At 41.1% G+C, this 27,751-nt stretch overlaps 1 protein-coding gene across 10 annotated transcripts in view; it reads right to left on the bottom strand.

Moving 5' to 3' along the window:
- The window catches only part of LOC144693365 (gephyrin), a 447,589-nt gene that overhangs the window by 7,563 nt on the left and 412,275 nt on the right, over nt 1-27,751 (bottom strand). For 8 of the 10 annotated variants that reach the window (XM_078563214.1, XM_078563208.1, XM_078563215.1 and 5 more), the window contains 3 exons: nt 23,219-23,306; nt 12,060-12,133; nt 6,084-6,148 (listed from right to left, as the gene is read on the bottom strand). In XM_078563214.1, the coding sequence (XP_078419340.1) occupies nt 6,084-6,148; nt 12,060-12,133; nt 23,219-23,306 (227 nt within the window). Of the gene's footprint in view, nt 1-3,879; nt 4,727-6,083; nt 6,149-12,059; nt 12,134-23,218; nt 23,307-27,751 lie in introns of those variants that run through there. The other 2 variants (XM_078563211.1, XM_078563213.1) reach the window with 1 other exon arrangement.

Raw genomic sequence — 27,751 nt, 5'->3', positions numbered from 1 at the left:
TGGTTTACTGGGTTAGCTCCAAGGGAATAATTTTAATCCCCAACAATGGGTGGGTTGGGTGCGAGTGAGATGCAAAAATTTAATAAAAATCACAAACCCAACTGCAACCCACCCGTTTTTAATGGAGGTGGGTGGGTTGGACGAGCCAGTAGAGGAGGTAGGTAGATTAATAAAATCTTCTAAGGAATTGCATGCTTCCATTTTCACAGTTTTTCTTTTAATTCTGTACTCATTTCAGCCTGGGGTTTCATGCGCCAGAAAATGCAGCGGGTAAAAGGAGGTGTGAATGCCGAGTTCCACGGGATGTCTCTTTACAGCACTGCTTGTGGACCAGGAGCAGTAGAATGTTTCCTCCAAGCTCAACCAACTTACCTGCTTCCCTCCCTGTGATCAGCTGATCCCCCACCTCCATGAACTCCCCTCAACCTCAGTGATCTCCAATTCCCCCATCTCTTCCCAGCACAATAGTCTCCCCTTTGACCTCCACAATCTCTGATTTCTCCCCCCCACCCCACCTATATAACTCTTTTGCTTTCCCCGAACCACAATCTCTCCCACGCCCCAACCACAATCACCCCTGCCCCATCATTTCTTCCCTCCTCTTTTTTCCTCTGGTTTTGGCCTTATGCTACAGGCTTTACTGCCCTGCAGGCAGTCTGAACATCTGCAAACCTGTCCATCCAAGTTTCATGTCCACAACTCCTCTTCACTGCTCTCTCCCTGCAAATATTGGGGTTGCCAAGTCTATGCCACCATTGTTTTATAATCAAACTCTAAGTGGTGCGGATGGAAATTCCAGCCTGCTATTGACAGCACTGTGGGTGTACCCACACCACATGGACTGCAACGGTTCAAGAAGGCAGCTCACCAGCACCTTCTCAAGGGCAATTAGGGATGAGCACCAAATACTGGCCTTTTCAGTAGTGCTTAAATCCCATCAAAGAATTAAAAACCCTATTTTTTCTTCCATAACCACTGGAAATGGCCAAGCTCCAACTAGTGCCCCTCACTGATGCTATAAGCTAGGGGTGGGGAACTTATGACCCATGGGCTGGATCCAGCCCCTTGCTCAATTTCATCCAGCCCGCAACGAGATTTCTAAAAATACAGACATATGACAGTAACACCTTCAAAATAGCATTTATCGTTATCATTATGAATTTGCTACAATAATATTTAACAATATAATATTCAAATTCAGTCATTGCATTAAAACAGCGGGTGAGTTGAATGGTTCTGTACTCTCTCTAAAAAACTAAATTAAATTGATTTTTATGGTGCGTGTGGCCCATGAATGTTTTGTCTATGTGTGAATGGCCCGTGATAAGAAAAAGGTTCCCCACCCCTGCTACAAGCCAAGATTAATACTTCCATCTCATATGAACCACCAACCACTGGCTCATAGTAATACATGTTGAAAAGGTGTGTAAAGCTTTTAATTTCACTTAATTAATCTGCAGAACAAAACATAATGATCTTTTAATGTCTTTAATAATAATGGTATCTCACTTTCAGCTAAGTTGAGTCTTTCCAACACGCATGGATGTTTGAAACTCAGGGTGCGACAATGCTGACGTCTTCACAAAACTGACCCTTGTGTTTGCTTGGAGCGCGAAAGGCACAGTGAGTTTGTTTTTTTTTGTGCCAAGAGGCAAAATCGAGCTACCCCATGGCCTAATGTATATTCCAAGAGTACAATCTCTTCTGCAACGAAGTTCAAATGCAGTTGTTAACCACCATTTGTCCAGCCAGAGCTCCAAGCTGTGGATCTGTCCCAGGGAGAGTTTCACAAGCAGAGGTGCTTGGTATGCCATGCAAACTTTAAAAAATGGATACAGAATTTTGAGTATCATTAACGTGTACGCTTACATAAATGTTACTTTGTTCCAGTTATTACCTTACAGATGGTTTGGTGCCAATTCTGCATTGCACAAATTGGGTTCATGCTTATGGTGAGCCACCCCCATCCCATCCACTGGTCTATACTGAGCCCAGGAGCAAAAAGAAGGACTTTTTTGCACCTAACACCAGGGATGCATTGGGCTGGGTCTTGCTGGAGAGGGGCATCTCATGGCATGCCCAATTAGTTGGATTTTTCTCTGTGCCCTTGAATTTAAAAATGTTTTGCGCTGTAACTTGCTAGGAGTGCGAGCTGATAAAGATGCAGTGATGTCAATGGGACATCTCTGACCTCAGTGAGAAGTGAGACCAACAGTCTGTTGCCTTAACCAATGAAATTCAAAGATTGAGAAAGAACCAGAAGATGACTAAAGGTGAATTAGACACAAATTAGGTACAGAAAGCAAAATAGAGAGGGTGAAAGATAGACTGGATTGAGAAGGAGATGAAGAGACAGAAAGGAAAAGTAAGGAAAAAATTAAAAATGTAAAATTTGACATTTCTAAAATTTTCAAGACCAATTTACCACCTAAGGCATGAGACTCCACAGTTCATTTTCTAGGCCAGAGAGGTTGAGTGGCTCTTTATCAACAATATCACATAGTTAAAAAGGTACATACGTTATTGGTTACTAGACATAACTTTGAGTGGTGAGGTTAATGCGTAATTAATGTATGAAATTAGCAAGTTCTTAAAAATAACGGAAAGGCTTGGGACGAGATGCTGTTTGTGCAGAGCAAATGGCGAATAGCATTAATTGATCAGTGGGATCTGGAAGTTCACCACTACAGCATATTTCTTAATCCTCTGGACTTGCTGGCTGATTTAAGCAATAATAACTGTGCGTGTTGTTCACACACCGTTATTTTTTCAGCAAGGACCAGTCCAATACTTCATCATTGCACAGACCTTGTAAAACACTCATATTGGCAAAATTCCCTAACATTAGTATAGCTGTTCCTGCAGAGATTTTACAGAGTCACTATGATTTTACCAAGATTTTTATGTCCGTACTGATGTCCTGGAGACAAGTTGCCATGTCAACCCCAAGACACTGAAGAAACAATTGCTGTGTGAAAGAGGCTATATTCTGGGCTCAGCAGGCTTGCTTGAAAGTATTACAAAATGTTAATTACTTTCCAATAGCATCCATCAACTCAAATTTGGCACTTCCATCAACCAAAATGTTATGATACAATGTCTTGTCCTACAAGGGTATCAGTCATTCAGAAAATAGGCCCAATTTAAAAAAATATATATCAGAACGCCTTCCAGAGTCACAGCACTTTCACATTTTATACATTTTTATTTCTTGCAAAGGCTGAACAACAGTTCATTTCCACAGAGTAATAAAATACAAACTCAATGATGGGCACACAGCTCAATTATCGTTGTAGGCTCCTTGTATTCTGAGTTAGTAACGTTAAATGTTAGAACACATGGGGGAAACTACATAACATCCTGGCCTGATCTGGCAACAGGGATCAGTGTTTGAAACTCAGAAGTTGTTCTGTAATTCCAAGGTAGAACCACTACATTTCAGATATCAGGGACCTGGTTGAGTAATGAATTTTTCCATGTGAACGATTCAAGTTCCAGTTGATGCTCATTCCAATTTTCAGTCAGGAAAAAAAAAAATCAACTAAATCCCAACTTTTTAAAATGTAAAAAGGTAAAATTTTCCATATTTACTTATTTCAATATCCTCTTTTTGGTCTCCTATGCCACAAACACCAATCACCTACAGACAGGTTAGGCAGATGCTCAATTTTGTGGCCTTCCTCTCTACTGGTTTTCACTGATCTTTTGTATGTTGTTTGGGAAGAGTCAAAGGGTGACTTGCCAATCATTTTCCTTCTCTCCCTCTGAAGAAATGTCTAGACTCCATTTAGAGCATCTTGCCCGAGACTGACCGAGATGAAGAAGTCAACGTCTGGCAACAGCCATCAAACTACTTATGGTTTTTTTTTTTGTTAACTCATGCCATGGTATATAGGAGGACTGCCAAGGGCTGTAGAAGGACAAATTAATTTGGTTGCCAGTAGTAGACTTCTGTTGAAACTGTTTTAGCAAATAAACGGTGACCAAATAAAATTCTATCCCTGGAAGGCAGATGATGTTTGAACAATATTTGCCACACTGCACAGAAGTACAACTATGATACTTTTTCACACCATATTAATTATACAAGACTACTGTAGAAAATAATTACATCGAGCTCTTGCTATGGATTTTTAAAATCTGAAATACAAGTGCAAAATTGGCAGAAGACTGTTAGACAATCCCTGGCAATGTTTTATCTGGCAACAGCCCCAGTGGCACAGTGCATTCATGTATTAATGATCCATAACGCAGAATGGTTGGATTCAGGCTTCCAGCTCAGATTCTGCGCAACTGGCGAATTTACAGACTCAGGTTTGAGACAACTGGGAAACTGGCAGATGGAGGGCAGACAAGTTCTCCAAGGGAGGGTTGGAAATTTGAAGAAGAGGTCAATTCACACTGCTTTCACACTGACTGGCTCAAAGCAAAACAGGCAGAGGTTTGGAAGTATGTTGCACAGCATCAGGCAACCTGGATCTCAATGAGATGATAAAAGAGGGATAACTGGGAGAACTAGGCTAAGAAACAGATCTTAGAATACAAAACACTACAACATTATCTGCTTAGTTGTATAAGCACATGAAGTACTGGCTATAATATATACTGAATAGTTTATTTAGTGGTAACTCATTGCCACAAAAAAAAGCTCGTGATACTGTAATACCCATCATGTGATGCCATATACCTTCAGATCCTACGTCACCATCAGCCTCTACCGCGCCCGCTGCATAACGGTAAAAAAAAGTTAAAAACGAATGTTATTTTCAAATAAACTATTCAATATATATTACAATCAATCAACAAATAGCTTGCGGTGACTTTTAAGGCTTCAATTCAAAATCAGGGGCTCTGCTGATGTTCTTCAACCACTCCAGCTCATTTTTGCAACTCATGGCATCAGCTCTGCTCAGCTGAATTGCAGCCTTGTAACTCATTGCCAGCTATGCATTATCCTATACACAGAGCACATTAAAATGTGATTCCAGGGCCAAAGTATTTTTTTTTTCAACTATCATGCCATGACATAGCGAATAAAACTTAATATTAAATTTTGAACTCATGGTTCCCCCACAATTTAGTTGGTAATTTTCTAGAAAAACCTGAATCGATGCTAAACGCTTGGCGCTACATCTCCATTGCACACACTTAAAAATGCTGGACATTTGGTTGACAACGTTTAAAACAACAACTGAGTTAAGACTGATTTCATTTCCAAGTGAAGAAGGCAAACCGATGATTGAGCAGATTTTGCTCCACTTAAGAGCATGTCACTAAAGGAGCCGTATTTAAAAGATGAAGCAGAAATCAAAAGCAAACCTGTCGGTTAGTTTGAAGATGAACACTGCGTAAAACAACACAACTTGAAGACTGGTGAGTCATTATAATGACATGGCACAATTATGCTTTCACATACAGATCATGTCACTGTGATGTGAATTAAGCTGCGCATTTATTAACCGGTGAAATAAAAGCTGGTGAGTCATCAAGGATGGATACAATGAGTTTGTATTGTGTTATCCATGTATCCATGCTAAATAGAAATGAGATCATTTCAGGGAAGTGGGATGCCATTTCACTACAGGCCCCAATAGCTGGTACAGATCCGGTATAGGAATCTCAACCACGCAGTCATTAAACAACTTTCCACAAAACAGAATTTCAAGCTTACAACCCAGATCTTTCTATACCCTATACAAATAGAAATGAAACCACAGCCTTTAAATAAGATTACAATTCATTTCAACAAGTAGTACAGAGTACACAGATGTACAGGGCTCTCGATTTCTGAAGCTGTCACACAGGGGGAAAAAAAAAATCATACTTCCAATTGAACTGAAGCTTATTCAACAAATAATCTATACAAAGAGTAACATCCTTTGAAATAAATCATCTGTCCAAAACTGATGTGTGGAATTGGAACACCCACGCGGTTGCAAATATTAAATTAAACTGTCAATAAATTTATATTGAATGTCATTAACATGTCTTACCTTAGACATAACAACTAACAATAGATTTTAAGCTGGTCACAATTCTAACAGTTACATGCTATCCTGCCAAGAGATTAGCAGGTCTGTTACCTGGCAGCGCAAAGATGATTTTCCTGATGCCATCGATGTCCAAAGTTGCGAAAGTTGTTGGGAGACTGTGGAGGGAAGGATGGGTGTTTAATATCTTGCTTTGACTGAAAGCCACACAAACGGTTAATTTAACATATTTTCATTACTTTTGAGTTTCAATTGTTTGAAGCAAACTGCAATTCCATAAAACAAAGGAACAGGATAGACTATTCTGCCCCTCGAGTCTATTTTGCCATTAAATTAGCTTATGGCTGATCTCTATCTTAACTCCTTCTATGTGCACAATGTTACGATCCTATTAGGGATGGTTGATTTTAAAGAAGAAATTCAAACAACCAATAATTAACTGACAGAACTATGCCTCAAGATTTCAAGTTTTTAAACAAAAACAAACTTTATTGTGCATATTTAAAAAAATAAACAAAGCAAGCGCTACTAACAACACTGTAGTTTAAAAAAGACTTAATACTATCTATATGGCAGTGTGGCATGCTTTGGGATGATTCAACCAGAAATGCAAACAAATCATTTTACCTTCAACACAACTCTTTGATTCTGTACCCTATAGGAATAATTTATATTTCTAATGGATGTAATTGCCCTCTCTCCAGACTCCCTGGCTCAATTACAGGCTTAGAGATAGAGCGATTGTTCAAGTTTTTCACTATCAACCTTGATCTTGCAAATGCAGGCTACCTTTCAAGTGTAATAAACACAGACTTGTTTGAGTTGCATTTACATCAGGGTTGTTTTTACCTGTTCTCACAACCAGATGCCACCATTTTCTACAGTTAACACTTTTTTTTACTTCCTAAGACAAAAAGTTATATTCTAAAACATCTGAATTATGAACTAGATACTTGCACCAACAATCAGAGAATAGAGATTCTATGCATTCAAGGTGTCTTCAAGAAACACTGATATTTTTGTGTTTGTAATTTTCTGTAAACACCTGAAATGGAATTCAATGAATGTAAATGGAAACACAGGTCAAAATTCTCATTTTCTTCTCGTTATCTCACATTACAATAATTCTGCAGCCCGAGGGAGGGAAGAAAATTTCTCTTAAACCAGTTGTTGGAGATTGGATTAACAAGTGGTCCATAGCGACTTAAACTGAATTTTCTAACCTCCTGACCAGTGACTAGCTAATGGAGAGAAAAGATTGAAGCACAAAAATAAAACAAAATAACCAGTTAATTTACATCTATTCCAACTCCAAAATGCTGAGTGGTTTGCAACAGTCCGTTTATAATTCGCTTAAAAATTCCATTCCCCTGTCAATTCCTATCTATAGCAAAATCCATTGTAATCATGCCAACAATACCTGCAGTTTGTGACAGGGGTTCCCAACATAATTAAGTGTTCTAGTTTTGAACTAACGTATGTGACAACCTAACTTTTTATATGTTTTATGTGGTGCAAATGGCAGAAAAAGAGTCAACTTCAGCTCTCTGGTAGCACTTTTTCTTTGGAGCCAAGGGCTATGGACCCAAGCCTCACCCCAGAATTTAAGCACAGAATCTAGGAAGAGGCTTCAGTGGAGTACACAGGGAATATCACATTGTCACTGCTTTTTATTAAGGCATTACTGCTTTTTATTAAGGCATTAAACCATGGTCCTGTCACCCTGCTCAGATGTATATAAAAGATCCCTTGACATTAATGCAGTTTCTGTTTTTATTTTCATTCTCCTCATATTCTGTCCAATGCATAGCCCTCAACCAATATCACCAGAAACAGGATACTTGTTCAGTTACAAAAGCAAAATACTGCAGATACTGGAAATCTGAAATAAAAACAGAAAATGCTGGAAACAATCTGATGCAGGGTCATCGATCTGGAACATTGGGCGGTATCTTGTGCAGGCGACAGGGGTCTCAGACCGGTAACACCCCCTGCAGCATCTCTTTCCGGGAAGGCCCGCTGCATCTTGTGCCAGTCAGGCACTTAACAGGCAACTGCGAGCAAAGGACCCTGGGGGCAGGAGTCTCACCTGAGGGCTCAAAACGACAGGGACCCCATTCTCATCCATTATAAATTAATCAATTTGATTCACGACTCTTTTCTTTCTGCCACATCAGATCGATCCTCCATCTGCTCCACTTAGGCCTGAGCCTCAGATTACTTTTTTTCCAACATCTCTCATCCATTCACAGACTCAAATAGCCTTCCATAGCTGGTACTAGGCCTTCTCATCTCCATATTGACTCCAGAATTGTGCTGTACTTTACAACAAACTGACATCTGAATGGGGTGGTTAACTGTACATCAGTCATGACATAAAATTGTAGATTTGTCAAGATACTGTTCAATGAAATGAAACCAGAATTGCAGCTTTTTTGAGGTTCAACTTATTATGGAGATCACCCCTAACTTCCATTCACTTGTAGATTTTCAGAACAATATAGTTTCATAAGCAAAGATAAATGGTGAGCTGTTAACTCTCATGATCTGGTGTACTGAGTGATGATAGATAACATTCAATACAAATAAAATCAAGTCCCTCTTCGTATAACTAATGGTTTTATTTGTTAATCGTCTCTCTGGGACAGAAAAGCTAATCCGTCATTTAAAAGCTCAGAAGTTGAATCGACTTTAGGTTAATGGGATTAATGACTCCTGTCTCTGATGGGTGTAAATGCCTTATGTGAAATTAGTTTCGTAATCTCAATCCAGTTCCTAGTTGACTCATGTCTGGAGCAAAACAGCTTGCAAAATGGCAATTTGGAAATTAAAATTCACTAAGATGGAGCTGGGGTAGATTGGAGGGAGCTTCAGTCTGCATCTGACTGATTCAATACTTTGCTGAGGAGCCCTTGATGGTGACAGCAGGTATCATAAGCAGATAGAGTAAATAGGGAGAAACTATCTTTCCTGGCAGGAGGGCTGGTAACCAGAGGGCAAAGATTTAAGACAACTGGCAAAATAATCGAGGCGGTGGGGTGGTTCCCACTCAAGAGATCATCAAGAACTTGAGGGAACATATTCAAAATAATTGGCAAAAGGAATAAAAGTGATGTGAGGGAAATTTTCTTCACCCAGAGGATGGTTGGAGTCTGGAATGAACTTCCTGAGAGGGTGGTGGAGACAGGTTCGAACGAGGTGTTCAAAAGGGAGTTGGATTGCTACCTGAGAAGAGAGAATGTGCAAGGTTACAGGAGTGGGATTAGGTAGAATGCTCTTTCAGAGAGCTAGTGCAGGCTCAATGGGCCGAACGGCCTCCTTCTGCACAGTAATGGTTCTGTGTTTCTGTGAGAAGAATCTGGAATATGGGATGTTCACACTCACATAATGAAGGGTTTGGACTTTTTTTTATAAAGTGCATTTTGTGGTGATCAACTGTAATGAGGAGATAATTTCACCAAATTAATCATAATGAGCCTCAAGGTCTTCACCCATGTTGCACTAATTGCATGAAATATTTATAGAATGTGACCCAGACATTGGAATTCTCGCCAAGAAAACAGCTGAGTCCTACTGTTTTTGTGGCATTAAAAAAAGCAAACAATTCATTTGAGACAAGCAACGTATCAAGATAGTTCTTTCACAAAGATTTTGGAACAATCCCTCAGAGGCATTGAAAGAGAAAAGGGTTGCAAACAATGTGAATCTTTCATAAAGGCCACTCCTGTGTAAAGTTTCGCTCATATCCTGCTTCTCATAGTTAAACAAAAGAAGCAGCATAAAAGCAGAGCTTTAGCTCACTGCAATGTGGTTTTTTTCACAGCACTATCTTAAATACAATGCCAGAGTGCTGGCAGGGAGGGAGTTCCAGAACTTTGATGATAGTGAAAGAATGGTGATATAGTTCCAAGTTAGAATGGTGTGTCACTTGGAGGAAATGGTGGTGATGTTCCCATGCATTTGCCGCCCCTGTCCTTCTTGGTGGTATAGCTCATGGGTTTGAAGGTGCTGCCAACGGAGCCTCAGTTAGTTGCTCCAGTGCATCTTGTCAGTGGTATTCATTGCTACTACTGGTGGGAGGGGGTGGGGGGTGAGGGTGAAGAGGTGTTTAATGAGGTGCCAATCAAGAAGGTAGCTTTGTCTTAGATGGTGTTGACTTTCTTGAGTGTTGTTGGAGCTGCACTCATCCAGGCAAGTGAAGAGTATTCCATCACACTCCTGACTTGTGCCCTGTAGATGGTGGTGAGACTACGCAGAGATGTCTGAAAGGTGATCTTATTGAAATGTCCAAGATAGTGAATGGTATGGAAAATGTTGGAGATTATTCTAAAAACGTGACAGTATGACAAATAATTCACAGTTTCAATTTAACAGAAAGGCAAATTCAGGACCGATGCTAGAATGCTCTCCATCATACACACAATGATCAATAAACAGAATATATTCCAGGGCCCAGATCTTCCAGTCTCCGGATCATTGGAGACCGCACGTACAATCCAAGATGCGCGTTGGGACCCCATGGAAGTCCTGACCTCCATGGGAATTTCCTGGAAGTTTCAACTTCCAATGGGCAATTCCCCTGCTCCCTGGGACCCTCCGCAAAAGCGTCTGACTCTGAGTTAGAGTCAGAGACTTCGGACAGTTCCACGGTACTTATTTGGATAGTTAACCAGGAAATGTTAGACAGAAAAATCCTAGTCTAACTCCTGGGTAACTACAGAACTGACCCCCAATCACTCACAGTGAACCCCCACCTCGAATCCCAACCACCCACCCCCCCCCAACCATCTCAACTTGACCTGACTACCCCCTGACCACCTGCTTGACCCTCCAACTACCCCTCAACCGGACACGACTAGCTCCCCTGAGCTGACCTGACTAGCCCCCGACCTGACTAACCCTCCTGACCTGACTACTCCTCCGATCCCACCCACCTGCCACCCTATTCACTTACTTCACCATCCTAACCACTTACCTCAGCCCACCTACCTACCTTGGTACCCTACCCTTCACTCATTCACCTGTGCACCCATTCACTAACATTCACACTGGACATTTAAACTTACCACATGGCAGCTAGTGCCGTAAAAAGGGGGCTGCGTCTCGTGTTCCCCTCAATGCTATAGCACTGCGATGGAGTTCTCCGAGGGACACTGCACTCCGCATTTCTGGAGAAGCCAGTCTCGGAAGACCCGGTATGAAATGCGGAGCAGTGTCGAAGCAGGGAGCAGGGGGAGTAGGTGGTGATACTTGTGGAGCAAACAGGCCCAACTCACTCATTGGCGTCAACATAAAATAATGTTTTAAAATCTCCCGGATTGCTTTCTTTGGCCACTGGGAGACTGATGCTGATTCACAGGATCTTAATGGCACAGAAGGAGGCGGCCATTTGGCCCATCCTGTCTGCACTGATTCCAGGAGACTCCCATTCTGGGAGGGTGGGCAATCCTAATCAAATGGCAGCCCTCATCCATAATTACCTGGTGATCCAAAGTCCTATCACTTTGTCACATGACACGTTGAGTAAATCAGAGTGCTATGGCAACAGACCACCTCTATATTTGACAGAAATCTTCAGCAGAGAGTGCTAAAAAGTTCAAAATCAATCTTGTGTCATTCTCTCAAGCTACTGCCTGGGGAAGGAACTACTCTATACATAAAGAGACAGTGACTTCTTTGGTTGTAAGGTCACAGAGCTGAGAAATACACTTAACCTCCCTTTACCACAAATATTAAATGCTGTTCCATAACACCGCCCTTTTGTCGCTCTTTCACTTTCTATCTCCCAATACAATGGAAAATAGCAGGTCAGCTGATCCTCAATAATAATCTGCAAATCAAACTTGTAAATAATACTTAACAAGCTAATAGCCTAAACTTACAGGTTTTTGTTGGAATTTTCACCTCAGGACCACCTGTCGTGCCAGATGTAATTTTCCTTTTCGGGTGGGAATCAATCGGATGAGATCTTTGACTATAATCATGCTAGGGTTCTTCTTTAATACTTTAAATGTCAATATTGCATTTTGTGACAAAATGATTACATTTTTGTGTTATATTGACACTTACCCAGGTTTCATGAAGACTCTGCCGAAGTGGATCTGGGCATGGAGGTCAATGTCCAACACCTGCTTCAGGTAATCCTATCAGACAGTGATAGTAATGATACTAGTAAAAGCTTGCACATGATTTGGTTGACACCATTTTGAAATGAATACAACCATCATTACATAACTGCACTTTACTCCATGTCCATGACATTATGGCATCTCACATTACGGAAAACGTATCACAGCGTGGTCCCCCATGATAAAGATTGCCCTTGCTGTTGCTGAAGATTGCTGTTTTTCGGGGTTTCAAGGAGCTATTGTTAAAATGGAGGCTGCCCTGTTCCATGAATACAAAGTAAAAGAGAGGAGACAGACATCATTGTTGCAAGCAATATCCCATTTTCTACATACGAATTAGGAGCAGGAGTAGACCATTCGGCCCTTCAAGCCTGCTCCGCCATTCCATAAGATCATGGCTGATCTGGTTGTGGCCCTTGTGGCCTCAACTCTACTTTCCTGCCTACCCCCGGTACCCTTTGACTCCTTTGTTAATCAAGATTCTATCTATCTTTGCCTTAAAAATATTCAATGACCCAGCCTCCAATGCTCTCTGGGGAAGAGAATTCCACAGACTCACGACCCTCAGAGAAAAAAATTCTCTTCATCTCCGTCTTAAATGGGAAACCCCTTATTTTTAAAGTGTGCCCTCTAGTTCCAGTCTCTCCAACAAACATCCTTTCAGCATCCACCCTGTCAAGTCCCCTCAGGATCTTATATGTTTCAATATGGTTTGCTGCCCATTCTCCTAAACTCCAATGGATACAGGCCCAACCTGTCCAACCTTTCCTTAGAAGATAATGCCTCCCCCACCATCCCAGGAACTCATCGGTGTGAACTTGATACATTTATCAATTAATCACTTCAAAGAGGTGACTATAAATCAAATGAGTTCTATCTGCTAGCCTTGCATTGTGGTGAATAACCCCATCAAGATCTGATAATGCCTGTGACTTACTGATACACCTCATCTTGAAAGGTACATTGCAACTATGGACTGTGTACCCAGGAAAGTGAATACTCAGCTGGTTTAAGAAACTATAAATGCCAGCTTTCTAAAAAAAGAGATATGTCCTTGTGGACTTATTCCAGTTCTCTTACATAAATATGATGCTGGTTAATATTTCACCTTCCCTAAATAGCACTGTAGGTGTACCTACACCACTTGGAATGCAGCAGCTCAAGAAGGCAGCTCACCACTACCTGTTAGAGATGGGCAATAAAAATGCTAGCCCAGCCAGCGACACCCACATCCCGTGAAAAGAATAAAAAGAAACGTCTTTTTGTTTCTATGTATTCTTTTGTTTGTAAATAAATCCAACAATGCTTATGCCTGTATAAAATGGTGTGTAATTTTTCCATCATTCAGTCAACATGAAAGGTGGTGATCATGGGTAGAATTTTGCCGTCGGTGAGCAGGGGGCGGGGCCTGCTCTCCGATGCGTAAAATGACACGGGATGACGTCGGGCGGGACCCTCGACATGGTCACATGAGGGGGACATGTTAGGGAATTTTTTTTCCCATTTTTAATCTTTTTCAAAGTGGAAGCGATCTCCCTGAGGCTGCACTTTGCCTCAGGGAGATGTGCGCATGCACAAAAGAGCGCATTCTCGCTTTTGGGGATTCCCCCTCCGCCCGCACAGGGAGCGCAAAGCGCTTCCCGACGGATGTCACGCTGAGCGGGCCTTAATTGGCCCGCCCATGTAAAATGGCGGTGCGGCCCGCTTCTCCGGCGGGGACCGGCTCCCCGCCCGCCGGAGATTGGGTCGGGCCCGTGCGCCTGGTAGGCAGAAAATTCTGCCCCATGTGTATTCTCCTGCAAGCAAGCAAGATTGGAATTAATTGATATTCCAAAACTGTGTAAAAGATGCAAGTTTCAGTTTGTAGCATATCTTGGTCTATTTATGGAAACTGCTGTGAAAACATTTATATGCGAAGAGGTGTTTGTGAAAAAACCTGAACTGTGACAGTTCTGTTAGCAGCGACAATTAACATCGCCTCCTCAGCGTCTCTGATTTTAATTGCTTCACCATTGCTGGCTGTGCCTTCAGTTGCCTGGGCCCTCAAGTCTGGAATACCCTCCCTACACCTTTTCACCAGTTTTCCTCCTTTAAGACACTCCTTAAAACCATTAACTTTGACAAGCTTTTGGTCATCTGAACTAATATCTCCTTATGTTGCTTGGTGTCATATTTTGTTTTATAATGCTTCTGTGACGCGCCTTAGGGTGTTTTATTATGTTAAAGGCACTATATAAATAATTTATGGGGAATGGTGACATAGTGGCAATGTCACTGAACGAGTAATGCAGAGGTCCATGGCTAATGCTCTGCAGACACAGGTTCAAATCCCACCACGCCATCCCACCCAGCATGGAGGAATTTATATCCAATTAATAGATTTGGAATATAAAGCTAGTCTCAGTAATGGTGACCATGACAATTGTCACTGATTGTTGTAAAAACCCATCTCGTTCACTAATGTCTTTCAGGGAAGGAAATCTGCCATCTTTACCTGGTCTGGCCTACATGTGACTCCAGATCCACAGCAATCTGGTTGACTCTTAACTGCCCTCTGAAATGGCCCAGTAAGCCACTCAGTTCAAGGGTAATTAGGGTTGGGCAACAAATGCTGGCCTTGTCACCTCCCATGAAATAATAATAAGTTGTTGTTGTTGTTGTAGCACCAATGCTAGCAGATCTGCGGTTGATGACTTTAACTTGCTAATGTTTGTACAAGATATAAACAGCATGTCCCTTTCCTGAACAGGACAGCTGGCTACCCCTTAAGTTCATCTGGCACTATAAAAATTTTGTTGAGCTTCCAGTGGGATTGCTATGATCACTTCTGTAGGCTTCTGTAGTTGTCTCTAAATGTTTCTAATAGGAAACCATATGTTTGGAGTCAAATATTGTAAAGTATTTTTGGCTGGATGTCTAGATGTGAACTTGACAAGTGTTACCAATTTGGGTCTGTTACAGATACCGTTATGGGTTGAGGGACACGAATTACTACTAGAAGCAGTCTGACCACCTTACTTTTATTGGAATTGCCTCAAATTGTTTACATATACACCAGTACAATAACAGGACGCAGGAGTATAGCAATAAAACTCCCTTGTGACGTGAGGCAGATTTTTTTTCAATCCCTCTGCAAGCAGACTGAGATGACACTAGGCGAAGCAAGGCTGGATTAAATTAATTAACTCTAGTGAAATGAACATACAGAACAATAGTCGAGATCAGGTTCAATGAGTTCACCTGAAAGAACTCATTGCTGTGTAATAACTTGAAAACAGAAATGATTCGCTAACTTATTTTAGTGGGTTTGTCTTGCTTGACTTAAATAGACAAACGGTCCTTTATTTTGCCTTTTTTGGTACCTTTCAGTCTCAGCTGCAGATTCTTTTGCAAAATCTACACAGACGTTTTTGTTGTCTGACACTCTAGGTTCATATCTGATTTTTACAGTCCGAAATAGATCAAAAGACCTCTGATATGTGAGCCATTTATGGATCATGGAGACAAACCACCTAAAGGCCTATTATTTAACAGGAAAAAGCATCATGACTTGCTCGAGCATCTTACTTAGTTACCCTCTCATTTTTCATACTTGCTGTAATACACTGTATCTTTCAAAAACGCAAAACGTCAAGCAACGTTTTTTCCCAAATAATTTCGGTGGGAAAATGGACAAATAATTCTTAGTCTCTTTGTATCAGCCAGCTTCACTTGTTGAATCTATTTCAGAAAACAAACTTCTCCCGTAACAGGGATTAGATTAAAAAAAGACCTGGGAATTTCTCCAGCTGAGGAGTCTTGTCTGAATTCTGAGAGTAGAAGTTGTTCTCAACAGTGATGAAGCATAAGCTGGAGAAAGAGTGTTACAGCTGAAGAAGACTAAAAGAACTTGGTTCAAGTTCTGCAGCAGAGAGTTGGTGACAAAATCATAAGTTCATGAAGTGGGGCTGTTTGCTAATGATTGCACAACGTTCAGTACCATTCGCAACTCCTCAGACACTGAAGCTGTCCGTGCCAATTTGCAGTAAGACATGGACAATATTCAGGCTTGGGCTGATAGGCGCAGAGTAACATTCACGCCACACAAGCGCCAGGCAGTGACCATCTCCAACAAGACAGAATCTAACCATTGCCCCTTGAACTCAATGGCATTACCATTGCTGAATCCTCCACTATCAATGTCCTGGGGGAGGGGGGAGGGGGTTACCATTGATCAGAAACTGGGCTGGACTAGCCATTTAAATACTGTGGCTATAAGAGCAGGTCAGAGGCTGGGAATTCTGAGGTGAGTAACTCACCTCCTGACTTCCCAAAGCCTGCCCACCATTTACAAGGCACAAGTCAGGATTGTGATGGAATACGCTCCACTTGCCTGGATGAGTGCAGCTCCAACAACACTCAAGAAGCTTGACACCATCCAGGACAAAGCAGCCCGCTTGATTGGCACCCCTTCCATAAACATTCACTCTCTCCGCCACTGATGAATAGTGGCAGCAGTGTGTACCATCTACAAGGTGCAATGCAAAAACTCATCAAGGCTCCTTAGGCAGCACCTTCCAAACCCATGACCACTACCATCTAGAAGGACAAGGGCAACAGATACATGGGAACACCACCACCTGGAAGTTCCCCTCCAAGCCACACACCATCCTGACTCAGAAATATATCGCTGTTTCTTCACTGTTGCTGGGTCAAAATCCTGGAACTCCCTTCCTAACAGCTCTGTGGATTTACCTACACCACATGGACTGCAGTGGTTCAAGATGGCAGCTCACCACCACCTTCTCAGGGGCAATTAGGGATGGGCAATAAATGCTGGCCCAGCCAGCGATGCCCACATCCCATGAATGAATGAAAAAGGCTGACCTGATTAGCACCCCATCCACCACTTTAAATGATTCACTCTCTACCACCGAGGAAAAGTGGCAGCAGTATGTACTATAGACAAGATGCCCTGCAGCAGCTCATCAAGGCTCCTTCAACAGCACCTTCCAAACCCACGATGTCCACCACTTAGAAGGGCAAGGCAGCAAATGCATGATTTCAAGTTCTCCTCCAAGCCACATGCCATCCTGACTTGGAACTATATCACCATTCCTTCATTGTTGCTGGATCAAAGTCTGGGAACTCCCTTCCTAACAGCTCTGTGATTGTTCCTACAACACATGGCACTTCAAGACAGTGGCTCATCACCACCTTCTCAAGGGCAATTAGGGATAGGCAACAAAAGCAGCAACACCCACATCCCATGAAAGAATAAACAAGGAAATTAATCCCTAATGGCAGTGCTCATCAGATGTGTGTAATAGTGTGTCATCAGATGTTTTGTAAAATATGTTCAAGTTTAATTTGTTTTTACTTAATCATAGATAAATAGCTTAATTTAGCTTGTTAAAGTTCTGGTCTGTTTATGTCATTATACCACACTGAACTGATTGACAGCATGGCATGCGACTATGTAGATTCCAGGACACAGATTACAGTTACTTATTACTAATCCTGCTAATCACACACTTTGTGCAAAGCCAGACTGCAGTTTCTGGATCATATGAATCAAGTCCATTAGTGGGAGCTGCTCTGAAATGCTCAAGTGGAAACTGGTACTCTAGAAACTCGAAAGCATAATAGAAAAAAAGTGACATTATCTAACCAGTCAGGTCTGCATTTATTCTTCGACTGAGAGAAATTCTCCACAAATCGCAAAGAGGCAAACACTGAAGATATCACAATGCTGGTCTTAGTTTTGTGATTCTCCCTGTCTGTCTTTTTTACGGCATGACATTATTTGCAGGAACTGTCACCCTTTTCTTAGGAGGTGAAGCAACATATACGTAATTATAACAAAATCATGTGAACAAAGCCAACAATTCACTATCTAGTTACTTTTTAAGCTGAAGAAAAAATAGGCAGTTGGATTGGTGGAATATGTGAATCACAGAATGGTTACAGCGCAGAAGGAGGCCATTTGGCCCATCATGTTTGCGCTGGCTCTCCAAAGTAGCAATTTACCTAATGCCGCTCCTCCGCCTTGTCCTCATAACCTTGCACATTCTTCCTTTCCAGATAACAATCCAAATCCCTCTTGAAAGCCTCGATTGAAACTGCCTCCACTACACTTTCAGATAGCACATTCCAGATCCCAACCACTTGTTGCATGAAAGAGTTTTTCCTCACCTCTCTATTGTTTCTTTTGCCAATTACTTTCAAGGTAATTGTGGAAAATATGTGTCTTCAACAATCCACAAATTGAAAGCAGGGAGGTTGACTGCATCATTTGCATCCTCCACATACCATTAAGATGACAACTAAATGGTATCTTCCACTCCTTCAGGTTTAGGAAGGTGGAGCAAACAGGTTATATGGACAGATCAGTAAAGACAGATTGTGAATGACAGAGGATTAACCTTTGTGGCAGTCATGGACATTTTTGATATTCATCCAAGAAATTGTGCTCAGATGGGAAGGATGACTGTCAAAGGTTAGAGTTTTATTTTAACAATAGTATTAATTCATTGAACCAAATTGGGTTTAATTTCCAAAGTTGTGGGTGTTAAGATGCTAAAGTCACGGAAATGATTCCATCCCTTAAGCACTCACTCAAAAGCTCCTTAACTGTGAACTGAATTGAACTTTGTGTTTGTCCATGTGGCATTACTCATTTGCCGCCTTTTGCTGATAGGTGTGTTGCCGGGGAAACATGTCTGCTTTCAGATTCAAGACGGACTTCATCCAAACTGAGGCCAGTAACAATGGCATGGTGCTGTCACCTGGTTTTACGGAAACCTGGTATCCACTATTTGAGTTGCTGACTCATACAATCTAAAGATATTCAGTTATGAATCAGCTTTATTGGTGGATCTGGTGTCCTGAAGAAGTCAAATGGGTGGCAGAACTTTAGCATCTAATATATCTTAAGAGGGGGGGCAGTGGTGGTATCCTGCTAAAGTCTACCCCAAAATGGCAACAACTTCATCTTGTGATCTTTCTTCCTGTTTTCAAAATTCCCCTTCATTTTGATTATTCTATCATCACCCCCAATCCCAGTTCCCTCTTCCCCTTGGTATAAACTTTTCTGTACTGTGTGCAATTAAAGTCTTTATCTGGGCAATACTATAGAAATATAACTTGTTACTGTCTGGAGAGCTAGTTATTTCAGCATTTTTTTCTACAATATAAATGGCTGCAGGTAGAAGTTTACAAGTCAGGCAACATTCTGATTGGTATCCACCTGAATCAGGCACATTTTTAACACAACAGAAAGCAGATTTGTTTGTCAATATTTAAAAGGTTGCTTTACGTAATATTTCAACTTGATTATCTTCTGACCTGCAGCAAGTGCCTGAGGAAGATTAAAATATAAAGGGAAAAAGGAGCTTTTCCAGAACATTTATACTGAAGAAAGATAACCCATTGCATTGAGATAAATAACCCTTTCCACTCAATAACAGCTGATAGGTCTCATCAATTTTATGGTGTAAATATATGAGAAGGTGGTGATAATTTTGCACAACAAAGCTGTCTTGAGCTACTTTAAACCCACAGGCAGGAACAATACACAAAGAGTGGTCATCAATATACGAATGCGATGCAAGTGCTCATTGTACCAATGGTGTGTTGACAGGAATGATTAAAAAGGGCAACAATCTTTTAGTGAGGTTTATCTCCATGCACTCAGACATAAGAGCGGGATGGATGTGAAAAGATGGCTGCTTGTCATACTAGGCAAAGCGGATGCATTACAATTAGTCACATTGTATTCTTCAAACCTGTTTCTATATTCACGGGCTTTGCTGTTGTTGAATACCGTTTATGGATCAGTTTGTAAGACAGTATTTTTTCCCAATAAAATTTAGAGAGGGCTTTGTGTTGAATTTGACAATACTGTAATTCAAGAAAAATAAATGTACTTGAATTTATTATATTGTAATCTGAAAATTATTCTGACTCTGTCCACATTTTGCCCCTGGATTAACAGATTTTTGCTCACAAAGGCAATATAAAAAAGCCCCGTCGTTGTAGTTAAATCACTGATAATACTGCTCCTTTTGTATGTGGGGAAAAGCTTATAATGGAAGTTTTAGTTTGGATCTCCATTCAAAGGCCTCCTGAGAAGCTGAGTGGAGAAATGAGATGCCTCCCTGCAAAAGGTTGCACTGGGCAGGTTGATGTCAAGTGTTCCACTGGTCTGGGGCTCATGGCCACAATCACATTTTGGGTTGTCCCCATCTTCCACTGGAGTAGGTGGCCGCATCGCCCATGTCCTGTGCAGTTTTGGTTGAGCGCTGTTCATCATCTTCAAGAGAGGTCAAAGCCATTCACCTCTGCTACTCGATCAATGACGAGATGCAAGCGTCCATTGATCCTGTCCATCGAGGTAGTGGGTTGATGTAAATGGCAGCTAATTTTTTCCCCCAGAATGGCTGGTGCTGTTTTAAGCATTTTCTTACTGTGTTTTTCAAATCCTCATGAACGGAAAGGTCTGTGTTGCTCATGACTTTTCCCATCTCACGGAGCACGATGGTGTCATAAGGAATGGCAGGTGGGAGCCACTCAGCTGGAGTGGACTCAGGCGCCCTGTCATTGTCCTCATGGCAACATTTAGCTCCACATCCATGATCTTTGTGTGACAGCTTCAGAACCATGAGGCAGAGTAGGATTCTGTGGAAGAGTAGATTAGGAGCACCGTTGTGGCACAAACTGTTCAAGATATGCTCCCCCATGATGTTCCAGGGAGTTTGTGAACCATGTTCATCTTGGTTTTGACTTTGTGGCAGGTGCTGATGGGATGAGATCGATAGTGGAGAGTAGACTGTAGAAAGAAGGGCTGTGGGACAGTAGCTTTTGGAATCGTAGGCTGGATTGATTGAGCTGACCAAGTCCTGACGGGGACAGCTACCAAATTGAACTGGTGGCAGAAGGTGAGAGAACCAACTGAGGGAAAAATCTACATGGCCCTGTCCTCCTCAATTTACCAGTCGCAGGTGCATCTATCCACAATGGTATTGGTAGGAATATTCAAGGGCCAAGTAGATGATCCACTTGCCCTGCTTCTGACATCTCCAGCATTACAGAAGCCAGTCCAACCAATTTGATTCACTCCACATGATATCAAGAAACAACTGAGTGTAATGGATACAGCAAAGGCCACGGGCCCTGACAACTTTTCAGCTGTAGTGCTGAAAGCTGGTGCTCCAGAATTAGCCATGCCTCGAACCAAGATATGTAGCTAAAAGGCTGACATCTACCTGACAGAGTGGAAAATTGCCCAGGTATGTCCTGTCCATGGAAAGCAGGACGAAGCCAATGTGGCCAATTACCGTCCCAGCAGTCTACTCTCAATCATCAGTGGAGTAACGGAAGATATCGATGACAATGCTATCAAACTACACTTAACCATTTACTCACATGCTCACTGCTGTTTATTTTGGGTTCTGACAGGATACGTGCCACTAAATTTCAATACACTTTTGGGGTAAACATAGATTGAAGGGCTGAATTCCAGAGATCAAGTGAAGTGTGAGTGATTACCTTTAACCTCAAGGCAGCATTTGACCAAGCGTGGTACCAAGGAGTCTTAGTAAAATTGAAGTCAATGGGAATCAGAGAGAAAACTCCACTGCTGGAGTCATGCATATCAAAAAAAGATGGTTAATGCTTCTGAAGGTAAATCATTTCAGTCCCAGGACATTGCTGCAGGTGTCCCTCAGGTGGTGTCCTAGGTTCAAGCATCTTCAGCTGCTTCATTGATGACTTTCCCTCCATCATTAGGTTGGTAGTGGGGATGTTCACTAACGATTGCACAGTATTCAGTTTCGCTTGTAATTTTTAAGATAATAAAGCAGTTTCTGCTCACATGCAGCAAGAACTGGACAACACTCAGGCTTGGAAAGTAACATTTGCAGCATGTAAGTAGCAGGTATGTCCATCTCTAACAAGATTATACCATCTCCCTTGACATTTAATGGCATTACCAGCATCGAATCCCCCTTCATCAACATCCTGGGGATCACCATTGACCAGAAACTTAATTGGACCAGCCATATAAACACTGGCTACTAGAGCAGGTCAAAGGCTGTGACAAGTAACTCATCTCCTGACTCCCCAAAGCCTGTCCATCACCTCTGTGGCACAAGTCTGGAGTGTGATAGAATACTCTCCACTAGCCTGGATGACTGTAGTTTCAACAACAATCAAGAAGCTCGACACCATCCAGGGCAATGCAGTCCACTTGATCGGGACCCTATACACCAGCTTAAACATTCACTCCCTCCACCACTGGCAGAAGTGTGCACCACCTACAAGATGCACTGCAGAAACTCACCGAGGCTCCTTTGATAGCACCTTCTAAACCCATGACCTCTACCACCTGGAAGGGCAAGGGCAAGGGCAGCAGATGTACGGGAACACCACCACCTGCAAGTTCCCCTCTCAGCCACACACCCCCATCCTGATTTGAAAAATTATTGCCTCTGGGTCAAATTTCTGGAACTCTCCTGGTGCAAGTACATTTACCACATGGACTACAGCGATTCAAGAAAACGATTTGCCACCACCTTCTAAAGTGCAATGAGGGATGAGCAATAAATGTTGATTTTGCTAGTGATGCTCACATCCCATGAATGAAATTTCAAATATAACGTTCCCATATTTGGTCCATTTGTTTCTCCTTTTATTTTTTAATATTCTCTTCTTTTTGTTTCCTGAATTTACATTTCCTAATACTTTAATCTTCTATCATTCATCCCTTAAGGAATATGCTATGGGCTAATGAAAGAGCCTCAAGGTAGGAGTATTCCAAATCTACTGATTTAAGAGGAATCATGACTATGCTTTCATACAATGGCCATTCCATACATATCCAATACAATTCACCTAACTTCAAATTCACAGTATCGTTACAGTGCAGGAGGCCATTCGGCCCATCAAGTTTGCACTGGCTCTCTGAAAGAGCATTCCACTAGTCCCACACTCCTGCTTTATCCCCATAACCTTGCACATTCTCCCTTTTCAGGTAGCAATCCAATTCCCTTTTGAATACCTCGATCGAACCTGCCTCCACCACCCTTTAATAGATATGTAACTATATTTCAAGCTGGTTACCTTTTCTCCCATGGATACACCTCCTGAAGTAATGATGATATCAGCACGACTTATCCCTTCATTGAGAGCATTCAGCAGGTCATCAGGGCTACAAATCAAACAAATATATTTATTAAATATTAATAAAAAAAACTTAAAAACTATGAGAAACCAAACTTGAATAATTGTTTATGAAAACAGCAAAGCTTGCATCATTCTCTCATATCCAACAGGAAAAAATATTTAATGAGCCACAATTTCTTTCCAGTTTCTGTTGACTAAACTAATGCCACCCACTTTGGGTCCAGCAGCACCTACATGCCTCTGATCTTGACTCCATTACTATATCTGGCTAAAACCAGAGGTGCAGAATTTTGGTGCATTGCTCGCCTATGAGCTCAGTCCTTCCCTCCACCGACCTGTTCTGTTACCAGCATTGCCCGTTCTTCACTCTTGGTTGCAAAAAATGCTCAAATACTTAGCAGCTTGAGGCTCAACTATTAATAGTACTTAAAAGAACATACTTGCTTACTAGATAGGCTTCTCCACACTTGAATTGATATAGTGGAAGATAAATGTCAGAGAAACAGTAGCTGAGGCTGTCAAAAGGATAAAGAAAACTGGCACCTATTTAATGAAATATTAATTCCTTAATTTTATTTCAAGTAAATTTTCTAAACTCCTCCTGAAAAGCAAAGTGGAAATTTTGGAATTATTGAGATTTAAGACTTATTTGGATCAAATGTAATCTGCAAAGCGCTGAATATTTTCATTTTCTTGTTGGCAATGCCAAGGTACATAAGTAATTCTGCACACAATCTACAATGGATATGGGACAAGTCATGTTAGTGATTTGAATGTGTTAACGATTCTAATGCACAGTTAGTTAAACTGCTGGAATTTATGTATTACTCCATAAATCCTTTTCATTAAAATGTCTTGTGACGGGATCAGGATCAAGGATAGTTAATATTTGATGTCTGGTAAATAATTAAAGACAAGTAAATGTGAAATGATGACATTATGATCACGTTGGCATGAAATGTCTTTATTGAAAAAAACGGTGAAGATTTACTGTTCTCTCGTCACCTCATTAAATAGGTGTTCACATGGGACATCACACCAGTAAGAGTCCACTACTAATGTTTCAAGATGCAGAAACAAAGTAGTTCCACCAGACTATCTCAAGAGTGAATGAACTGGAATCTACTGCCACCTGGTGAAATATTTCTTTATTCTGCATGTTACTGCCTGCAATTTAGAACAGGATGTAACAGGCAGCTGACTCTAAGATATTGTCACAAGAGCACAACTTTTCTTCATTGTGAACTCCAACTTTCCGAGGCTGTGAAGGCATTTAAAAAAAAACATGAAAGTAATGGATAACTGAGATGATTGAAAGGCTTCGATCTTGTCATCTGAATATCTTGATTAAGGCTTTTGTCAAAGTATAGAGATATCTGTTTCTGACAGCTTTAGCTTGCAAAATGTAACTTCCTAGATTTATTTCCGTAGTAAATTTAAATTCAGAATTCAAACCATGTGCTCCACATAATTGAGTGAAATATATTTGTGTGTGTTGTATTTCCTTGTGGTAAATCAATTTAAATCTGCCACAAAAATAAGAAGTTTCCAAATATATTGATTCACTGCCCAACGAGAAGCATCGCAAAATCTGAAACAACTCATACTGATTTACCCAGATATATTAATGAAAAGATTCAGATTTACAACCAACCGTAGCAGCATGCAAACTAATTTGATGTCAGGCATTGATAGTAGTCAAGGGGAGAAAAAGACAACCATTGTTTTACTTAACTATTACAATACCTTTAAACACAAATGGGTCACCTTTGGTATAAAATCTATTCCCTAAACATCAGAAAGATGTTAGAAGTCTTGGGACAAAGCTATAATACCTGTGTACTATGAGGACTGAGACATATGAGAATATAGACTCTTCCAGCAAGAGTAACCCAACATTAATCACTAAAGATGCTCCCCTACAGGAACTAGAGTGTATACTGTGCTCTGCTGGGTATCAGGAAGAGCCTTTGCTCAAACCGAGATACTCAGAACTGTTTCAGATTTTGCGATGCTTCTCGTTGGGCAGTGAATCAACATATTTGGAAACTTCTTATTTTTGTGGCAGATTTAAATTGATTTACCACAAGGAAATCCAACACACACAAATGTATTTCGCTCAATTATGTAGAGCACATGGTTTGAATTCCGAATGTAAATTTACTACGAAAATAAATCTAGGAAGTTATATTTTGCAAGTGTAAAGCTGTCAGAAACAGATATCTCTGTACTTTGACAAAAGCCTTAATCAAGATATTCAGATGACAAAATCGAACCCTTCACTCAAATCCAGATACTTCACATGTGATTAATTCCCAGGGAGACAAGAAGTTCTAGAATAACAGATGTAGTAGATGGTGGTTTTCAGATTTCTCCATCACCGCCCCAGCACACACTTAAGGAACTTGTGAAACATTTCAAGCTGTGCAGGCTGCTACTCACATTGCACGTCAACAGAGTCACCTTGCACTAAACAACCAATTAGACTGGCAGTTGGGGGAACAGCTTGGCTTGACAACCAATTTGCTTTGCCAACTGCAAAATTTAACAGTGTACAACTGGTGACTTTCCTAGACGTGGCTCTGGAGATGCTGCTATTTTGAGCTTCCTTGAGTGAACTGAAATCATATCGATGTAGTGTACGGGGATAACATCTTCTGTTCTTCTGTAGCTGAGAGAGGCTTGTACTTTAAAGGGGATACCTGTTCCAGAAGAAGGCACCCAACACTGAGATTTTAGCATGTTAGTGTTGTTAAGACTTAGTCGAAGTGTAACTTAAAGCTCTGACGAAGTACACCAAACAAATAATCAGACAGAGAATATGACTAATGATAATTGTATCTAATTCTGAATAGCTGGCTTCATTAGTGTTTTAAATCTGTAAACATGAGACATTTATTGCTGAATTAAACTTACATCAGAGGTTGCACCTTACTGTTGAGACTGGCGATTTCTACATAGCAGTAACTGATTGCAACAATGTTTAATAGTGCAAATATTTTTCGCAGCTCTTTAAAAACTTTTTAAACAGATTATCTCGTATACAAATAAATTATACTGCCCAATCTCATTTCATGTTTAATTAAGCATAGTTTAGGGTGAAATGTTTTTCAGGCACTCAATCTTTCTGCTGCAGACTGCCAACTGAAATCACAAAGGGAGAATGTAGTGGTCAGCAGTAAATGGGGTTCGTTACTCTTGCACTTGTCCATAGACTTTCTAAGGGCTTTTACACTAAAGTCCCTGTCAGCCAAAGATTGAAAAAGTGCAGTCCCTCTAGGGGCATCAGAGATTTATACAAACAGGGCAAACTCTGCCTCTCCTTAACCTACCGGTATGAAGACTCGTTAATGAGCAGCAGAGTCTGAACCAAAAAGTTTAAGCGTGAACTCAAAGTTAAATCAGGAACAGAAAGCAAAACAGACAGGGAAATAAAAATGGATGAAGGGGGAAAAGAGATAAATGAGAAAGAAAAAGTAAAGAAATAAATGTAAGTGTTTTTATTTCTTTTAAATCTTCAACAATAGTTAAAACTAATGTGACTGAGTCACTGCAATTAAAAATTGATAATGGGGAGGTATTAGATAGGCCGGCTGTATAAGACAGCCGAACTGAATGAGATGTATCCAAGGATACTGAGGGAAGTAAGGGTGAAAATTGCGGATCGAGGCACTGGCCATAATTTTCCAATTCTCCTTAGATGCAGGCGTGGTGCTGAATTGAAGATTTTACACCAATACACAAAAAAGGCTGTAAGAATAAACCCAGTAACCAGTGGGTCAGTCAGTTTAACCTTGGTGGTGGGGAAGCTCTTAGAAATGATAATTCGGGACAAAATCAATAGTCACTTGGGCAAATGCAGGTTCATTAAGGAAAGCCAGCACCAATTTGTTAAGGACAAATCATGTTTAACTAACTTGCTTAAGTTGTTTTGATGAGGTAACAGAGAGGGTTGATGAGGGTAATGCGGTTAATGTGCTGTGTGTGGACTTCCACAAGGCATTTGATAAAGTACAGCATAACAGGTTTGTGAACAAAGTTAGAGCTGAAGGGATAAAAGGAATGGCAGCAGCATGGATACAAAATTGGCTAAGTGACAGAAAACGGGGAGCTGTGGTAAACATTTGTTTTATGGTCTGGAGGAAGGCTTATTGTGGGAATCCCCAGGGTTCGGTGTTGGGACACTTGCTTTTGAATATTGCTGAAATGAGACATGTTGCCGAAGCTTTCCATTTTGCACTCATCAGGACAAACACAAGAATGCCAAATTTCAAATGATCACAACAATTTATATTACAGGCGAAAAGGGTGGCAATTGGTTGGCAAGTTGACTCTGATTGGCTGAGACGTTGCCATGGAGAAAGTAATGGGGAGCTACAGGCGCTCTAAGCTCTCAGGTAATTAAAGAGGTTGCAAGGATTGAACATATTCCTTTTCTTTGTAGAGAACAGGTCCCTGTGTATGAATGTA

Source organism: Cetorhinus maximus, chromosome 18 (genome assembly GCF_964194155.1).
Source record: "Cetorhinus maximus chromosome 18, sCetMax3.hap1.1, whole genome shotgun sequence".
NCBI lineage: Eukaryota > Metazoa > Chordata > Chondrichthyes > Lamniformes > Cetorhinidae > Cetorhinus > Cetorhinus maximus.
Note: the sequence above shows the minus strand (reverse complement) of the source record. Positions and strands in the feature narration are given on the sequence as shown.